This window comes from Neltuma alba, unplaced genomic scaffold (assembly GCF_004799145.2).
Source record: "Neltuma alba isolate B1F8T4 unplaced genomic scaffold, ASM479914v2 tig00002822_pilon, whole genome shotgun sequence".
NCBI classification, from domain to species: domain Eukaryota; kingdom Viridiplantae; phylum Streptophyta; class Magnoliopsida; order Fabales; family Fabaceae; genus Neltuma; species Neltuma alba.
In genome coordinates this window covers 315,842-336,490 of record NW_021633030.1, presented here as the reverse complement: position 1 = coordinate 336,490, position 20,649 = coordinate 315,842, and the positions used below count along the sequence as shown (strand labels likewise).

Below are 20,649 nucleotides of genomic sequence, written 5' to 3'. Positions count from 1 at the left end.
AAACGCTTGCAGAAAAGGATCATGAAAACTTGAATAAACATCAGCTTTGGGTGACACTTAGTACCGACACTGACCGAGACAACATCAGAAACAGAAACAAGGATTCAAAAAGCAGGAAAAAAAAAAACCAAAACAACCAATGTTCATATAAAATCTAATCTCCACAGCTGGAGATGCGGTCCATTATGTTTGCTACAACTTCCTTACTTTCCCTCAGAACCTGAACACTTCTGTTAAGCTTTGAACGCTTCCCGGCTATTGAGGGTGATTCCTTCAAAAGCTCTCAATTCCTCCAGTCGTAGACATCAACCCAAAAGTGATCTCCTTCTCCAACTCTCTGTTCAGTAAATGTTTATACTGAGTTGCAGATGCAGGGCTATGGTATCAATCAGCCTCCTCAGCACAATCTTCCAATAAGCTACCATCCTCATCTTCAAGTCAAATGCATTCTGAAGAACATTTCTGCACTGTCTCAGATGACCAACCTCAACCTCTCCAAGGCCTTCTAGGATCACTGTAGATGGAACTAGATCATCGTCAAATACTTGTTTCATGAAGGAATCATGCTGAGCCATGAGCCTAGTGTATTCAGCCATGTACTCTGGATTACAAGTGTAATCTGTCAGCTTCTCCATTTCAATAGCCTCCATTACATGCTTCTTTGAATTCTCTCTCATTCTAGCAATCAGATTTTCTCCAGCTCTGGTTGTTGACTTCAGAAGCTGGTAGTAGTTTTCTGAATGGCGGGTTATGACGTCGCTCAGCACCTTCTCCAGATAATCCCACACATCATCAACGAACTCAATAGGCCTCAGTGCAATTCCTTTCACTTTGCTCTGCAATAAAGCGAGAAAAGCTGTGCGGGGCATGAAATTTGGGAGGCCAATCCACTTGGCTTCCTCCAGTAGCCTTATTTCTTCCATTAGAAAATTCTTTGTGTGGTTGCTTTCAGAACATTCATAGAGATCTTTTGAGTAATCATTGAGCTTCTCGACCAAACGAGCAGTGCAATGCATGTTTTTGTCATCTGGGTACTCATCAAATTCTCCTCTGACAAGAATTTTCCTGAGTGACTCTTTCACCAGCCCAACTATATGCATGAAGGCAGTCATAGCATCAGCCACAGAAGTCAGGTTCTTTGGCAAGTTATCCAGCTCAGAAAGCTGAGAATTGAGCTTCTCGTTGATCTTTCTAACAATCTCAGGCAGTGTTCTTGAAATAATTGAAGCTTGATGCTGAACAAGCTTCTGAGCCAGAACCGGAATACCGACAATCGATTTGTCTATCCTGGAGAGAAGTGGATGGTTCTCAAACAGCAAACCTTCCTCCATTCGAGCTTCTTCATATGTCTCGTCATTAATTCGATTTCTAACACAAACATAGCCAAGTCCTATGTTAACATCATCAGCAGTGACCTTTTCCAGAAGCCCTTCTGGTGCCTTGTCTGCCTTTGTCACAACAGCGAGAGTTCTTGATCCTGTTCTATCAACACTCTGTGACATACGAATGGATTCACATGTCGGAAAATCAACAGTAGCAGAGAGAACATTCAATATAATAGTCTCCTCAGGTCTGATATATTCCATGATTATATCTTTAATCTGGTCATAAATGTTCTCAGGTTGTCCATGAACAGGAACTCTAGTTATACCTGGAAGGTCCACCATGGTGAGATCAGGAACACCATACTTCTTCACCAATAAAGTCAAAGGTGTGTTAGAAATCCCCTTTGCAATTCCCGCAAGCTCATTAGTGGCCAAGTTTATAGCATCAGAGACGTTTTGTTCATCTGTTGAAACAGCTTTGCCATTAAACTCCAACACAAGCTCTGGTTTTGGTAGAGGATGGCTCTGGAGCCTCATGACCAAAGGTACCCTCGTGCAGATTCCCTGTCCCCGCGGCAAACTGATTCCTGCGAGAGATTCTAGGACACTGGACTTACCAGAGGACTGATCACCCACAACAACAATGGTCGGAAGCTGTATACCTTCCTTGGTAATGTTGAGGCGTCTCAGATTCTCAACTGCATCAAGAACTGGTCGAATCCTCTCATTGTAAGAGGAGATTATGGGTGGCACAATGACATTGAGAGGTTCAGGTTGGCCATCTACGACCAAGGAAAGGGAGTCTTGTCTTTGATTTAGAGTGGTTCTGCTGATAGCAGTTGAAGTAGTCGATAACTTTCCTCTTCCCATTTGCATGCGCTATTTCAAATCAAACAAAAGTTCTCAGAAAAGAGGCACCAGGTTGAAGGCGACGATCCAGATGTGAGGAGAGATTCAGAATGTTGAAGTTTATATAGAGTCATTATTACAGTTTTAATTATTATAGTTTGGTGCGCATAGAATCATGGGTTGGAGTGAAGGAATGAAGAGACTTGCTGGGAAAAGAGCTTAGAAAACGGCACCCGAGGTGACCATCCATATGCTCAGGAAGTTGAAGAGATACTCCTCATTGGAAATATATCCGCAGCAATTAAATTCTCTGATGGGAAGATAGAGAAGATTTTTGAAGACGGAATGCAATTAATAATTTAGTTGTATTTAAGTTAATGAAGTTGTAATTGATACTGCCTCTGGTTCTATTTATAAAATAAAGAGAATATTTTTTTAACCCTATTTATAAATTATCTCATTGAAGTTTTAATATGAATGCACTATTTTTATATAATGTAAATGATTTTTGTTTTTAAAAAAACATAAACAGAAATAAAGTTAAAAAGTTATCATATTTTAAAAAAATTATTACATTTTTTTTTTTTAACATTTAGAAGTGCAGAGGAGTACATACCCTGCATGGAGATAGCAAAAAAAAAAAAAAAAACTGCATGGCTGCGCAACGTTTAATTTGGCGCTTCGTATTCAAACGAATTCAACGTTCATGTTGGTCCCAAAAAAAAAAGAAGAAGAAAAAGATCCACGTTCATGAGTTGCGGGGCTGTCGTAACTTTTTCTTTAGGAGAAGTTGGTAAAAATTGTAATAAAAGATTTTATGACTTTTGAACTGTCCAAGATACAAATATATAGATTACTATTTGTTTCGAAAATTTAATTAAGTAGTAGGATTTCACAGTATGTTTCTATTTTAGAGCCGGTAATATGGGTTGACCCGCGGGTCCAACCCATAAAAAATGACAGGTTAGAATTGATCAAGAACCAACCCGTTAGTAAACAAACCTTTTGAATTTGCACCGTCAGGCCGGCAACCCATCAGGGGTTCACCTGCCAACCCGCTGGTTGACCCGCATCTTTTTTTTAAATTTTTTTTTTACTATTATAATTATATTATTATATATTATATTCTATCTAAAAAATTTTAAAAAATAATTATATAATTTATTTGGTACTTTTAATCAAATATTTCAAAGATAAAGAAAAATTTTATTATTATTTTTAGCTATTGTAGACGAAAAATATATATTAAAAAGTAAGAAATTTTTTTTAAAAAAAATAAATAAGTGTTTGCGGGTTGGCGGGCCAACCCTTCTTCAAACGAGTCTTTTCACCTTGACTCATATGGGTTCAACCCATTACAAGCCAACCCGTAACCGGCGGGTTAGCTCATATTACCAACCCTATTATTTTTATTTTGTTTTGATTGACAAGAAAAATGAGAATGTAATGAAGTTACGCTGTTTCCCTTAATTTTATCTCCGGACTAAATGTTATGAGGCTCATAGCCTTGTTGCATTTGAAGAACAAAATATATTAGAAATTTGTTAATCAACATCTTGCACATTGGAATGGGAAAAAAAAAATCAAAATCTTGCTAAAATATTTGAAAAGTGAGACCAAGATAAATAACAAGAGAAGAAATATGAAGCATCCCGCTTATTTAGAATTCGCTTGCACAATGATGGGAAAAAAAAGTCTCTTGTACAAAACTAAAACTATTCTCGCAGTGTTTTGACCAATTTTATTAGCATTGGAGTAGACATTCAACTAGCCAAGGCATTCGTTCATTGGATTGTGATCAAACCAATCTTAATTTAAATAATATTACCTTAGGCTTAATGTAAGAGTTAGTTTAGTATTTAATTTGATCTTAAATATAATACTTCAATCTACTTTGTCTTTCATATTTATCCATCCTTTTCTCACAGTACTTTTTATATTGCTTGTACATGTTAAAAGTGTTCATAAAAGAGTAATCCTAATACACATTATTAGTAAAGGTATTTTAGGAAAGACAACAAATATTTATTACAAATAACTAACTTAATTAACTTCCTTAATTTATTTAAATTAGTTAACAAGCTCTTATATTAAGTACCTGATATAGTATTTTAAAATAACACACATGAAAAACACTTAAGGAATATCTATCTATATTTTATCATACATGTCCAAGTATGTCATATAATATTTGTTCATATCAGTTTCATGCATGCTAGACTAACATAATCTCATCCATGTCCAACATATATCATTTAATCATGGAATACTATTTACTCCTATACTCCTATTTATAAGTTGCTTTTAACATATTTTATTAAAACTAAGAAAAACTTAAATCTCATTAAATTTGTCTTAAAATTTAACAACTTTTCAATTTCATCCCTACTTAATACATACACTTTCTACAAAAAATAATAATCTACCACTTTGATCCTAGGTACAAGTCACCTGTAGGAATAAGTTTTGATTCTAAATATAATTCGCTTGTAATATATTTAAGGATTAATATAAACTTTGGTCCCTCAAGTTTATTTTCAATTTGATTTTAGTCTCTCAAATTTTAAATCATAAGTTTTGGTCTCTTAAATTTCTGTAACCCAATAAAAACTTGGACCATTTTGCTTCTAGAGGGACCAAAACCTATTGTTCGAAATTTGAGGTACCAAAACCAAAATGAGAACAAACTTAAAAGACCAAAAATTATATTAACCCTATATTTAATGTTTGTTTAACTAAAAGGGTGGAATTTAAAAATTTTATTAATTTAATATATTTCTTAATATGCAAAAATATATTGCAAGTAACTTAAGAACTAGATTGGTATACTATAATAATTAAAAATAATAATACAATCATATTAAAATTTAATAAAATAGCTTGTAAATAATACAAATTTAGACAAGAATTGTCTATTTCAAATTACCAAAATCCTTAGACGTACTGGTTAATTGCCCAAAGCAATGAAACACGACCAAATTGAGATGGACTGGTATCTAACTAGCCCATGTAAATATCAGAATTTTTGAGCCGCTCCGTCTGTACCAACTAGGCCCAAAAGTAAACAGCTGAGTTAAATCTCCTTTTAACCCTTGCCATTATATTCGTATTCTTATCATCCACAAAATCACCAAACTAAAAATATGTCCAAGGGGGTCTAACTTTCTTCTTCCTGTGATTGAAGTTTTTGTTATGAAATCGTAGCTAAAACTAATATCTGACCATGATTTACGTGAATTAAAATCAATGCTTCAAAATAATTATGAATATTTGGATTGCTCTGCCCGTAAAATCAGAAGAAGAAGAGACGAAAAAGAGAAGGAAAAAAAAATTTTTTAAAGAAGAAGCAACTTTTTTTTTATACTACCTCAGTTTCTTAATATAAAAACTAGTTAACTAATTTGAGTATATTAAAAAAACTAATTAACTTAGTTATTTGTAATAAATAAATATTATTTTCATTAAAATATCCTTACTAATCAAATATATTTGTTAAAACTATTATTATTATAAAAATTCTTTTTAAAAAAATAAACAAAAGTGAAAGACAAAGTGGATCAAAATTTTACATTTAAAACTAAAATAAAAATCAAACAAGTTATTATATTCAGATATTCAGAAGAACAGATAGTATTTTATGATGGTTTGTAACCAATCCCAGTATTAGGTCTCTCATATATCAAAAAATGATTCCATAACTTCATTATTTGAAACAATCCATGAACTCTTCTTATTTCAAAGTAGCGGCTTGTTTATTTGGTGCTGCATATATACACACACATATATAGCTGTGTGTGTCCATATGATTTGTGTTGCTTTTCTTGGACAGGGTGAGAAAACTAGAACCATACTATTACTTCATATTAAAAAAGAAAAATATTACAGAAGCACACTCAAACTGATACAGAGATAACATAAAAAAGATAGCCACACACATAAAACGGCAATTGAATCTCAGCAGCTAGAAATTCTATCCATGATGTTAGACACAACCTCCTTACTTTCTCTGAGAACTTCAACACTTCGACTGAGCGTGGCACGCTTGTTAGCCATGGAAGGTGACTCCTCTAGCAACCTTTCGATTCCTCCGAAACTGGGAGACGTAAAACAAGCAGTGATCTCCTCCTCCAACTCGTTAGTCACCAGCTTCTTGATACTGAACTGCAGATGCAGAGCCATGCTATCTATCAGCCTCCTTAACACAATCCTCCAATACGCAATCATTCTCATCTTCAGATCATAAGCTTGATCAAGAACATGTATGTACTCTCTCAGATGACCAATCTGTATGTTGTTTCCAAGACCACTAATACTTACAGATCCATAGCGATCACGCACATTTCCAACAAGCGAAGACCGAGAAGCCATCAGATTATTGTACGCAGTCATGTACTCTGGATTACAAGTGTAATCTGTCAGCTTCTCCATTTCAATGGTTTCCTTTACGTGTTTCTTTGAATTCTCTCTCATTCTTTCAATCAGATTATCTCCTGCTCTGCAAGCACATCTCTGAAGCTGGTAGTAGTGTTCTGAATGACGGTTTATGACTTGGATCACCACTTTTTGCAGATAGTCCCAGACATCATCAACGAAGTGAATCGGCCTAGATGAGATTCCTCTGACTTTGCTATGCAATAAAGTCAAAAAAGCTGTGCGAGGCGTGAAGTTTGGGAGGCCTATACACTTTGCTTCCTCCAGAATTGTTATTTCATCCACGAGGAAATCCTGTGTGTGGTTACTTTCTGCACATTCATGGAGATCTTTTGAGTAACCGTTGAGCTTCTCAACCAAGCGAGCAGTACAATGCATGTTTTTGTCTTCTGGGTCTGGGTACTCATCAAATTCGCCTGAGATTAGAATTTTCTTCAGTGACTCTTTCACTAATCCAATTATATGCATGAACGCAGCCATAGCATCAGCAGCAGAAGTCAGGTTCTTTGGCAAGCTTTCTAACTCAGAAAGCTGAGAATTTAGCTTCTCGTTGATTTTTCTTAACATCTCAGGTAGTGTTTTCGAAATAATTGAAGCTTGAAGCCGAACTAGCCTCTGAGCCAAAACTGGTACACCCACCATGGATTTGCCTATCTTCGACAGAAGAGGATGATTTTGGAACAGCATAGCTTCCTCTTTTCGAGCATCTTCATAGGACTCATCATTAATTCGATTCCTGACACAGATATAACCAAGTCCAATGTTTACATCATCAGCAGTCACCTTCTCTAGTAATCCTTCAGGAGCCTTATCTGCCTTTGTTACTACAGCCAGAGTCCTCAAACCAGTTCTATCAACACTCTGTGACATCCTAATGGATTCACAGGTTGGAAAATCAACAGTAGCTGAGAGAACATTCAGAATGATAGTTTCTTCTGGTTTGATATACTCCATGATTATGTCTTTGATCTGGTCATAAATATTCTCAGGCTGTCCATGAACAGGAACTCTGGTTATGCCTGGAAGATCCACCATGGTGAGATCAGGAACACCATTCTTCTTAACCACCAAAGTCAATGGGGTGTTGCAAATCCCTTTGGACTTCCCTGCAAGTTCTTCAGTGGCTGCGTTTATAGCATCAGAGACATTTTCTTCATCTGTTGATACAGTTGTGTTGTCATACTCCAACACAAGCTCTGGCTCTGGCAAAGGGTGGTTTTGGAGCCTCATAATTAAGGGCACCCTCGTGCAGATTCCCTGCCCACGTGGCAAACTGATTCCTGCGAGAGATTCCAAGACACTGGACTTGCCGGAAGACTGGTCACCGACGACGACAATGCTTGGAAGCTGAATGCCTTCTTTGGTGATGTTAAGGCGTCTGAGGTTTTCGACAGCATCAAGAATTGGTCGGATCTTTTCATTGTAGAAAGACTGCATGGGTGGAACAGCGTGACTATTGGAGCTCTGAGGTTGGTTATGGTCTGGGTCTATGGACAGAGAGTTTAGCTTCAGATTAACACAGTCGTCGACACAATACTTTCCCATTTGGCTGTGTGCTTCTATGAGTTCAAAGGTTACAGAAACGTGAAAAGAGGTTTAAGGAAGTAGAGAAGATGTGAGTTGCAGGGAGTGATTCGGAAGATTGGGGTTTATAACGTGAGAACAATGATTCAGATGAAGGCGTTTGGAATCTTCGTAGTGAAAGAGAGAGCCAGGAAACTTGGGGCACTTGGCGACTTGCTCAGGAAGGAGATTATAAAAGAACAGTGTGGAAACTTCATTGACACTGTGGAAAATTTATTGACTTGACCTCGATAGTGGGAAGTTAGTGAGAAGGTCCTTTATTTATTAAAATCCGTTTTTTTTTCAATACACAATACTATTATAGTATATGATATAAAATTCAAATATATTTAATAGAAATAAAAAATTAATAATGTTAGTTGGATTAAAAAAATTATATAATAATTATGAGATTGGGAATTTTCAAAGCAAACTAAATTTATAAAAAAATAATAAACTTAAAACATGATAGGCATAATATTAAAAAATTCTTTTTCCTTTATTTGGAAATTTTATCATGGGTGGGAATAAAAGATATGATTACTAAGAATCACAAAATGCCAACAAAGATTGTTTAACGCATAGCTAATAAGGTCCTGGGTATTCATATTAGGATATCCATTCACGTGCAGAATCAAATTTGCGCGTGACAGAAACTTTGACAGGGATTGCTTTATTCCCATTTGTCTTATTCACAGAGTCCATTTCATCTTCCGTACACCAACTGGACATGGGCGGAAACTTAGCGGGGAGGTTTTGCTTTTTATAAAACAATTAAACTTTATATATTCAAGTACTTAAATAATCTTTTACCGTCTGGTAAAAAAAAAAAAAAAGCTTTTACCCTTTTTTTGACCAGCATGACTATCTTTTACTATTAATTCTTCTAACCTGCTTTCAAATTTGCAGGCTTGATTAGGCATGGTGACATAATTTGTAAGTTTAAATACCTAAGTTTTTTTTTAAAAAAAATTTAAGTGAGTTGAATCTCGAAAGCTCATCATGATTTAAACTTGCTTCCAAGTTTAAAGAGTATTTATATAAATATTTACAGATCGTCTACCAATACAATTCTTATATTGACAACGAGATTTAAACACTCGATTTTATGAGCTATGAATTGACTTCTAGATTAATTCTTATCAATTTTACCTAAGTTAATAGATAGAAAACTAATAACTGATTTTTATATAAATAAAACTAAAATTTCTTAAAACAATTCCAATCTTCGTAATTTTTTTTACTTTTTAAAAATATGAATATAGTTAAAAAATGGGAAAATCACAAATAAAAACTCATGAATTACCAAAATTATAAGGAGGTCGCCTGAATAAGCCAAATTGCCATGAGAGACCATGTCTCATATTACAAATATGAAATCTTAGTGAAATGTCTAAAAGACTTTTCAGCCATGTTGTGATTTGATCTACTGAAATTGTCATTCGTTAAAGTGAACTTGTTATCTCCTGTAGTCAATTTGTCATTTAGTGTATCCTCAGCCAAGTTATAATTTGGTCTAGTGAAATTATCATTTGCTAAAGTGAATTTGTCATTTCCTATAGTTAACTTGTCATTTGGCTGAAGGGCATTTCAAACATTTAACTAAGATTTCATATTTGCAATATGAGACCGGGTCTTTATTTACCATTTTCCGAACTGAGAGTCCCAAATCACAATTTCACATATTGCGGGTCTTTATTTATCATTTTTAAAAAAAATAGATTTAATTATAAATGATTTAATAGCCAAGTCACCTTTTTTTTTGGGGTGGTCCATAAGTTGGCCATTTGTTCTCTTTCCTTTGTTTTCCCACTTTTGCTTTGATCGATATAAAATCCTTCTCAGTTCTCATATCTCTCTCTGCGATCCTTTTCATCGCTCTCCCTTTCAGCACCGCTTTCCCCCATCAAAGAATAACCGTACGTTATTTTTATTTATTCTATTGTATTTTTAACATATTATTTCTTTCCAGCATCACTTTGAGTATCACCCTTAACTTGGGCTGTCTTTTTATTGGCACCACTGTGTGTATTTTTAATTTTTTATACATTGGTGTACAATTATTTACATAATTCTAATGATTTTTTAAATTATACAATCATTTAAAAAAATGGGATGAATATTGCATAGTCCAAAAACTCAAATCAGTAATATCGTACTAGTATGTGTTCGTGTTTTATTAACTTTGGTCTCCGGAGAAGGACAGCGTGGGGCCGCGGTTGGTCTTCTGTGTCTAAAGTCACAGAGCCTAGGCCTTCCCACGGGAAAGTGACAATAAGTTGAAAGTAGTAAAATGACTCGGTTAATTATTAAGGTTAATGCGCGTGCCTAGAACAATGGGCAAAAGATTGAAGAGACATCCGGGGGTGTTCGGTATTTTCCCGGAAAATCTGGGCTTGGAAAGTGATGCATTCTGATGACGTGCTGGTGGCGTAGCGTGGGGTGGAATAAAAAGATCGGGGAACTGTTTTTCTATTTTTCTTTTTCTAAGCAACATCAGTATCAAAGTATTTTTTCAGATATATTCAGGATTTTAAAATCAGCATCTAAAGTATTTTTTCAGATATATTTAGTATTTTAAAATATTTTGTATTAAATCTAACATGTTAAAGTATTTTTTTTAAATGCATCCAGCACTTTAAAATTTTTTTTATGCATTCAGTATCAAGCCAAAAAAAAATTTAGAGTGCTAGACGTATCTAAAAAATTACTTTGAGTATTAGACGAGTCACAAAATATTTTGAGGTGCTGGATATATTTGAGATGGTGGATGCATCTTAATCTTTTTTTAATGCATAAAGGAAGTTCAAGGCGCAACACCTATGCAACTGGATTAACAGGTAAAGGTCCGGAGTTAAGTAATTTTGATTGAAATGAAAATGCAAATGAAAATGAAAATGGAGAAGATGTGAAAATGGAAATACATATCAGATTTAAAATTATGTTTGGAGATAACTGGTGAAGGCTGCCTATCAAAAATGGAAAACTGGTGAAGGCTTGAAGTTAGGTTTGATTAGCCCTTACCTGGCTTGACGTACTTAATTTAACTAAAATATTATGTTAAGGAATAACTAACTCTATTTAGGAGATATTTGGGGTTATATAAAAATACTTTTTAAAAATACTTTTTCGAAGTAAAATCTTTCACATATTTATTTTTTATATTATAAAAATATTTTTAAAATTATAATTTAGTTCTAATCTAAACACTCCCTAGTTAAATAGGTCATGTTTAATTTTGTAAGGACTAGAGTCGAGTTTGATTAACTTTTTTCCCTTGACCGAAGTTTTAGGGGCTTAAATTATAACCCCTCGAAGTTGAATCTTATCGTACATTTTTGCATAACTGCAATCAGGCGGCGATGGTCACCACGGCGAATACCCTGTTCACAATGGCGAATGCCAACCCAAGGTTCATTCACTGTGGTTGGCATCAGCCACCTCAATAATAGCTCGTTGAGAAATGTTATAGGCATATTTTAGTAAAAATTACGCACAGATTCTCAAAAAGAGACTTTATTTATTCAAGATCTTCAGAAACATCAAAATTACTAACAGGTTTTAAGTTATCTTAAAATATTATATTCTAATTATAAAATGATATTACTACTCTTCAAATTCCCAATTCATATTTTCTCTGTCACTGCGATAACAACCTCAGCAGCGACTATTGACAACCTAATGAGAAGGTGTTGACAACCTAAACAGTGTCTGTTGACAATTTACTTTATAGCATCACATAACCTCTACATAAAAGTAAATTATGACCAAATAATATAATATAATAACTTTAACACTGAAATAGGAAGCTTTTCGAAACCATTAAGAACTTTAACTAAACCTAATAAGATTATAGCAAAATTTTAATATGGAGATTCATTGACAACCTTAAAGATGAGTATTAATAACCCAATGAGAACTGTTAATAAGCTAGACAGTATCTATCAACAATTGATTTTATAGGATAATATAACATCTACCAACTATAACTAACTAAATTATAACTAAATAGTGTTAAAATTGATTTTATGTAGTTGTTATGTTATGCTATTTAATTATAACTAAATAGTGTTAATATTGATTTTATATAGTTGTTATGTTATACTATTTAATTATAATTTAATCTTATATAGAAGTTTTATTATATTATAAAATCAGTTGTCAACAGCTCTCCTTAAGTTCTTAATACTCATATTTGAGGTTGTCAATAAATTTTCGCATTAAAATTTTATTATAATCTTATTGAATTTAGTTAAAATTCTTAATGATTTCGAAAAGCTTCCTATTTCAGTATTGAAATTGTTGTATTATACTATTTGGGTATAATTTACTTTTATGTGGAGGTTATATAATCCTATAAAACAAGTTGTCAACAGATATTATTTATGTTGTCAACACCTTCTTATTAGATTGTCAATAATCACTATTGAGATTGTTAATCGTAATGAAAAAAAAATGTAAATTGAGAATCTAATAGATAATAATATTATTTTATAATTAAAATATAATACTCTAAAACTTCTTAAGACCTCTTAATAATTTTGATATTTTATGTACCTGTGTATAATTTTCTTTATATTTGATGTGAGCTGAAAAGACTCTCATATTTATAGTATATTCCGTAAATTACGAAAGAAAGTATGATGATTTCGGTACTCAATAGATCTCTATGGAAGCCTAAAAGCAACCACATAAGATAGGTTCAGTAATGGGTCATAGGCATTAATGACTGTGCCAACTACTCCTTATCCCTTGCTCTCTCTCTCTTTTTTTCTTTTTTAACTTTAGTCTATCGTTATTAATATTATTACTGATATTTATTTATTTTATTCGTAAAAATCTTGAGTTACTGGCTTTATAAATATTCAAATTCTCTTTCATAGTCTTTCTATGATTTTATAATAGGACTAAGGTCCGTCTAGCATCTGAACTATTTATCCAGGTGTGTCCAGTAGCTTAAAGTAATTTTGGGTATATTTAGTATCCTAAACTAATTAAAATGGTGCGTTCATATCCAAGGTTAACAGAAATGTTATGTTTAACTGTTATTTTTCTGACTCAGCTTAAAGTTGACCCCATATATTCTAAATGGTAGACATATGGACATTTGATATGTATTATTCTTACTCAAAATTGAATTTATTTCATTCCTCTTCTTCTAAATAAATTGACTTTTGAGCAAGAATAATACATATCGGGTGCCCATGTGTTTACTATATAGAATATCTGGGGTCAATTTTAACCTAAGTCAAGAAAGTAACAGTTAAACGTAACATTTCTGTTAGTCTCGGATATGGACACACCATTTTAATTAGTTTAGGACACTGAATACACCTAAAATTATTTTAAGCCACTAGACACACCTGAGTAAATAGCTCGGGGTATTGGGCGCACCTTAACCCTTTATAATACTCTCATAAAATTTAAAGGCCGTAAAAAAAATCCCACAAGAGAGCGGCCACAAATCCATATGGAGCCAAGAGAGGTTTTTCAAGTGCGAGTGATTCTCCTTTTCAGTTGTCGAGAGATTGCAAGAGAGCTGTGGTATAAATTTTTAAATCCTAACCATATATCTCGCTTTTTCCATGGTGACTTGCAGGTTTGGTTTCGGTGGAATTCTAAAGCTAAGCCTGCCCTGTGCTAGATTCAAGAATGTAGCTTGGACAAGAATCTTCAGCGTGGGGTGTTGGTTGCTCTGGATGTGTAGGAGTAGTTTTGTTTTCGAAGGAAAGAGTCTAATGACCCATGCTCTGTTCCATCGTTGTTCTTACAGTATCATGAACTGTGCAGTTAGTGAGGACCTTTGGGTTGATCATCTGCGGCCAAGGAAAGAGAATCTTGTCTTTAATTAAGAGTCTTTCTGCTGGAAGCAGCTGAAGTATTTGATAACTTTCCTCTTCCCATTTGCATGTTTTATTTCAAATCAAAGTTTTCAGGAAAGAGGCAGCAGGCTGAAGGCGGGGATCGAGATGTGGAGAGTGATTCTGAAATCCGAATGCTGATGTTTATATTATATTATGGTTTTAGTGAAGGAATGAAGAGACATGCTGGGAAAAGATAGCTCAGAAAAATGGCCGGCCAGGTGACCTTTCATATGCTCAGGAAGTTGGATAGTTTTCCTCGGAATATATATATATATATATGTATATGTATATGTATATCCCCGGTAACCCCTTGCTTGGATTGGATTGAGGGAAAATGAGATAGGAGAGAAAACAGGAGAAGAAAACACGAGAGGAAACAAGTTTTCGGTCGGTGAGAAAATGTGAAAGGAAAGAAAAAAAGGAAAACCATACTTATATTTTTTTTCAATTTTTAATTTGGTACCTATGTGTTTTTTCTCTTTAATTAAACATTTAATTTTATCTTTTTAGTAACATTAGTTTTTATAACTTTGTTCTATTGATATTTTTAGTCTCTACATAAGGATTAATGATGTTAATAGAGAAAAAATAAAGATTTAGTTAAAAACAAAAAACATATAGGTACCAAATTGAAAATTAAAAAAAAATATAAGTACCTCCCAATATGGTTTTCTAAAAAAAAAAAAGGGTCCCATGCTTTATTTTTTTTTCAAATTTTCTTTCCATGCATGGAGAGATTTGAAAAGTAAAACAAAATTTTCAAGACTACTACTCTTCTCCTTTTTTTTTTTTATATTTATTTTCTTTTATTATATTTAAAAAGCTATTCATTTTTTATTTTTTATCTTAAAAAAATATTTTTATTAAATAATTTGGTTTTAAAATATAATAATCTAAAAATATATATCAACAAAATAACTTGATTTTAATTATTTGATAATACTAATGTTAATATAATTTTTCTATTATAATATTTAATTTAATTTTAAATATGATATATCGTGATGAGGACATTTTAATCATTTAGATATTTATTTTTTTTCTTTCTATTTTTTCATCTATCCAAACAAAAAGGATAATAACATCTTCTCTTTAGTTTTTTTCTCTCTCTATTTTCTTTCTTTTTAATTTTTTTTCATCCAAACAAAGTATAAATTCTCGGAAGATTTTTAATAACTTAAAAATAATCAGTTGGGGTGTAAAACTAATATGTACGTTGGTGAAAAACAAAAAGAAAGTAATTGATATGCGCATGGTCACATCATCATCCGCGCTGCATTTGGCTCTCCGAATTTTTTACCACGCCTCGCGTCTTGACTCTCGGGTTGAATGGTACTCCTGATCTATCTTTCACAAGACCCTGTTTATTAAATTATATTCATCTAATTCTATTTATAAATTATTTTTCATATTTTTTATATAGGTTAAGAAAAATCTTAAAATTTATTAAGTCTAATTTAAAATTAAATAACTTTTCAACTTTATTTATATTTAATATATATTATACTTAACCTAAACAAGGTCAATATAATAATAAACAAAAGAAAAAAATCATGCATTCATGTAAAAAATTTTCTCGGTATCTTATAAATGGGATAAAAAATGTCTGTTCTTTCTACCCTATAAATAGGACAAGAGGAGTATAATTTAACAAATTAGTTGAAATTAATTAAAAATAATAAATATGTAAGATTTAAACTTCTTTTCTCTCAAATATATCCTTATTTAACGAGGAAGCAAATAATGTAGAGAAATACTAGTAATAAATAAAAGATGAAAGAGAATAAAATATAAGAAAAAGATGAGAGAGGATAGAGAATTAATTATGGGCGGAATTGCTGAATTGGTAAAAAGACATTTAATATTCAGATAATTTTTAATAACATCTTATAAAAATGACCAAATCAATTCAAATTTTGAGATCTTATAGATAGAACTAGGGAATAGCAAACAAATTCAACATTCATGAGTTACTGGAAAGGTTTTAAAATTTGTAACAAAAGATGTGTTGAGTTTTGAGCTGCCCAAGATGCAAAAATATAGTAACCATTTGTTGCAGAAAATTTAATCGTGGAAATATGGAATAGTATTTACTTCACTATTTCTATTTATAAGTCATTTTTTAAACATGTTTTATTGAAATTAAAAAAACTTAAGATATCATTAACTCTATTTTAAAATTTAATAAAATTTTAATTTTATTTATATTTAATATATATACTTTTTAAGAAAATAACAATCTCTATAATAAGTAAAGAGTAAAAAAAATACTTATATTAAATTTAATAAAGTGTTTCATAAATAAAATCGTGACAGTATTGTCTATTATCTCTCTCTTTTTTTTTTAGCCGAGGAGTACTGTGTATTCTAAGTTATTGAAATCCTCATAAATACAAGACCAATTGTCCAAAAAATATTGTCCAAAGCAATGAAGCATGCCCAAAGTGAGATGGATTGGTTATCTAACTTGCATATATAAATATCAAAACTTTTGGGCTGGTCCATTTTTATGGCCAAGTTAAAATTTGTTCAAGGGCTAACTTTTTCTTTCTGCTAGTTGAAGTTTTGGTTTTGACATCATAGTTAAAATATACTCTTTTTATCTTTAATATAAGACTTAATTATTAAGTTAATTTTAATCTTATATTCAAGATCTATTTTTTATATTTATCAATTTTTTTTAAATTACCTCTATGGATATTCTTTCAACTATAATCAAGTAAAAGAGTGAAGGAAAATATTAAAAAAGATGATTATGGTGTTTTAGAAAAAACATATCATATTTTTTATAATTAACTAACTTATCTAACTTTCTTAATCTAATCAAATTAGTTAAATAGGTCTTATATTAAGGAAAGTAAGAGTATTAAAATATGAAAATTAATATTTTATGAAGTTGATATATTACCGACCTTATATAGGTGTGAAAGGTTTTAGTTCCAGTAAAATGAACATATATATCCTGCATCTTAAGCATCATTGATACATGCACTAACTTAAATTCATTTAATTCTTGTGAATCTCAGATTATCAAATGTCAAATAAACAAAGATATAGTCTGTGATTAATAAAGTAGAACTCATCAAGTTGATTTATAAATATAATTAATTTGAAAGTTGGGTGTTTAAATAGATTTTTAAAGAAGTATAATCGAAAAGGGGGTAATAATAACTTATGGGATAATCCTGATTTGTCAAAAAACTATAATTTTAAGTTTGTAATTGGCTTATATATATATATATATATATATATCAATATACTGATATCCAAAATTTAAAATATTTAGAAACACATAAAAGAGGATGAATGTCAAATATACCAACTTACATAAATATTATCAGCCACTAATTGTCTCAGCATCGATATCACCTATGATGTTTGGATGAGGTTGTAGGTTTGAGCTTCACATTGACATGTTTGTGATTATGCGTGTATTTAGATGGTATTATACAAAAAAAGTAAAGACATAGTCCGTGATTACATGTAGATTTTTTCCTTAAAAGATTACAGAGACAAATTGAACTCTATTTGGTTATATATTTCTCTTGAAAAAGTAATATGGCCCTACTTGTAATAGGGACACTGCAAAACATAACATGCAATTTTTTGATTTTTTTTTTTTTTGGTTACGGGTATGGAAATATATATTCCTTAATGTCAACGATGATTTACATAAATTAAAATCACTGCTTCAAAATAATAATGAATATTTGAATCACTCGGTCTCGCAACCTAAAGAAAGAAAAGATTAAAAAAAAATGAGTTTTTTTTTTTCAAGAAACAAATGTTGTTTTATCTTGTAATGACCTATAACCAATCATAGGATTCAGTTTCTCATATCTGTCAAAAAACAAAATGATTCCGTAACATCTCTATTTGAAACAATCCATGAACTCTTTGTGATTTCAAAAATAGTGTTAGGAAAATAAGTTCATATTTATTTAGTATTCAAACAATTTCTTGCTCATTTAGTGTTTCATATCTATTTACGTTGCCTTTCTGGGGCAGGGTGAGAAAACTGGGACGACATCATCACTTCATATTAAAAGAGAAAAATATGACGATAACACATTCAGACTGATAGATATTAAATAGATAAATATAAAACACACACACACACACACACATGACAACACTTAATCTCAGTCACTGGAAATTCCGTCCATAATGTTTGACACTACCTCTTTGCTTTCTTTGAGAACCTCAACACTTCGACTGAGCATGGCACGCTTGGCAGCCATGGAAGGTGACTCCTCCAACAAGCTTTCAATTCCTCCGAAACTGGGAGACGTAAAACAAGCAGTGATCTCCTTCTCCAACTCATTATTCACCAGACTGTTGATACTGAACTGCAGATGCAGAGCTATAGTATCAATCAGCCTCCTCAGCACAATCTTCCAATAAGAAACCATTCTCATCTTCAAGTCATAAGCTTGATCAAGAACTTGTATGTAGTCTCCCAGATGACGAATCTGTATGTTTTCTCCAACACAACTAATATTTATAGCTCCACAAATGCCTTCACGCACAGTTGCAACAAAATGAGCCTGATAAGCCATCAGATTATAGTATTCAGTCATGTACTCAGGCTTACACGTGTAATCCGTCAGCTTCTCCATTTCAATAGCCTCCTTTACATGCTTCTTTGAATTCTCTCTCATTCTAAAGATTAGATTTTCTCCCGCCCTGCATGTACATCTCTGAAGCTGGTAGTAGTGTTCTGAATGACGATTTATGACTCCGATCACCACTTTCCCCAGATAGTCCCACACATCATCAATGAATTGAATGGGTCTCGATGAGATTGCTCCGACTTTCCTCTTTAATAATGCCAGAAAAGCTGTGCGAGGCATGAAGTTTGGGAGGCCTATCCCCTTGGCTTCCTCCAAAAGCATTATTTCATCCATGAGGAAATTCTCTGTGTGGTTACTTCCTGGACATTCGTGGAGATCCTTTGAGTACTCGTTGAGCTTCTCAACCAAACGAGCAGTACAATGCATGCTTTTGTCTTCCGGGTACTCATCAAATTCTCCTCTGATTAGAATTTTCTTTAGCGACTCTTTCACTAATCCAATTATATGCATGAAGGCAGCCATAGCATCAGCAGCACAAGTCAGGTTCTTTGGCAAGCTTTCTAGCTCAGAAAGCTGAGAATTTAGCTTCTCGTTGATTTTTCTCAACATCTCAGGTAGTGTTTTCGAAATAATTGAAGCTTGAAGCCGAACTAGCCTCTGAGCCAAAACAGGTACACCCACCATGGATTTGTCTATCTTTGACAGAAGAGGATGATTTTGGAACAGCATAGCTTCCTCTTTCCGAGCATCTTCATAGGACTCATCATTAATTCGATTCCTGACACAGATATAACCAAGCCCAATGTTTACATCATCAGCAGTAACCTTTTCTTTTAATCCTTCAGGGGCCTTGTCAGCTTTTGTTACTACGGCCAGAGTTCTCAAACCAGTTCTATCAACACTCTGTGACATCCTAATGGATTCACAGGTTGGAAAGTCAACAGTAGCTGATAGAACATTCAGAATGATAGTTTCCTCTGGTTTGATGTACTCCATGATTATGTCTTTGACCTGGTCATAAATGTCCTCAGGCTGTCCATGAACAGGAACTCTGGTTATCCCTGGCAGATCCACCATGGTGAGATCAGGAACACCATCCTTCTTCACCACCAAAGTCAAAGGGCTGTTGCAAATCCCTTTGGACTTCCCTGCAAGCTCTTCAGTGGCTGTGTTTATGGCATCAGACACATGTTCTTCATCTGTTAATACAGTTATGTTATTATACTCCAACACAAGTTCTGTCTCTGGAACAGAGTGGCTTTGGAGCCTCATAATTAAGGGCACCCTTGTGCAGATCCCTTGCCCACGGGGCAACCTGATTCCTGCCAGAGATTCCAAGACACTAGATTTGCCAGAAGACTGGTCACCAACGACAACAATGCTTGGAAGCTGGATACCTTCTTTGGTGATGTTCAGACGTCTGAGGTTTTCAACAGCGTCAAGAATTGGTCGGATCGTTTCATTGTAGAAAGAGACAATGGGTGGAACAGTGTCGCTATTGGAGCTCTGTGGTTGGTGATGATCTGTGTCTAAGGAGAAGGAGTTTAGCTTCTGATTAACCCAGTTGAAAGGATAATTTCTCATTTGGCTGGATGTTTTTTTGAGTTGAGAGTTTACAAAAAAGTAAGAAGAGATGTAGAGAAGATGTGTGAGCTGAGAACAATTCATATAATTCATCGAATATTATCAAGAGAACGACTTGGAAGACTGTGGTTCATATTGAAATGTGTGAGCTGAGAACAATGAATCGTGTGAAGGCGTTTGGAATTTTTGAGGTGAAAGAGAGATAGAAAGTTGGGGCATTACAGTTACTTGCTCAAGAAGGAGGGGCGGAAAGAATATGTGCTAGTAGCTTTATTTACTTGGTCCCAATATAAGGTCCGTTTGGATCCGTGGTTAAAAAGGTAGCTTATTGAAAAAGTAGTCCTTAAAAAAGTGAAGTTGAATGAAAGTTAAAATGAATAAGCTGAATTGTATTTGGATTGAAGTTCAGAAAAATTAGTTTGCAAAAGTGAGATTGGTAAAAAGTTGTTTGGATTATAG

The 20,649-nt window shown here is 33.1% G+C and overlaps 3 protein-coding genes across 3 annotated transcripts; all 3 read right to left on the bottom strand.

The window, feature by feature from the left end:
- Positions 1-154: 154 nt before the first annotated feature.
- On the bottom strand, positions 155-2,195 carry LOC114739418 (dynamin-related protein 4C-like). The gene is given in 3 exon segments (XM_028927481.1): positions 155-282; positions 285-350; positions 353-2,195. Coding segments are annotated over 3 exon segments (2,037 nt in total).
- A 3,810-nt stretch (positions 2,196-6,005) lies between these two features.
- On the bottom strand, positions 6,006-8,266 carry LOC114739290 (dynamin-related protein 4C-like). The gene has a single exon (XM_028927346.1). It carries the CDS (start codon positions 8,148-8,150, stop codon positions 6,129-6,131), a length of 2,022 nt encoding a protein of 673 aa, XP_028783179.1. The 5' UTR covers positions 8,151-8,266; the 3' UTR covers positions 6,006-6,128.
- Positions 8,267-18,042: 9,776 nt separating this feature from the next.
- LOC114739427 (dynamin-related protein 4C-like) lies at positions 18,043-20,397 on the bottom strand. The gene has a single exon (XM_028927490.1). The coding sequence runs from the start codon at positions 20,281-20,283 to the stop codon at positions 18,175-18,177; it is 2,109 nt and encodes a 702-aa protein (XP_028783323.1). The 5' UTR covers positions 20,284-20,397; the 3' UTR covers positions 18,043-18,174.
- Positions 20,398-20,649: the final 252 nt, after the last annotated feature.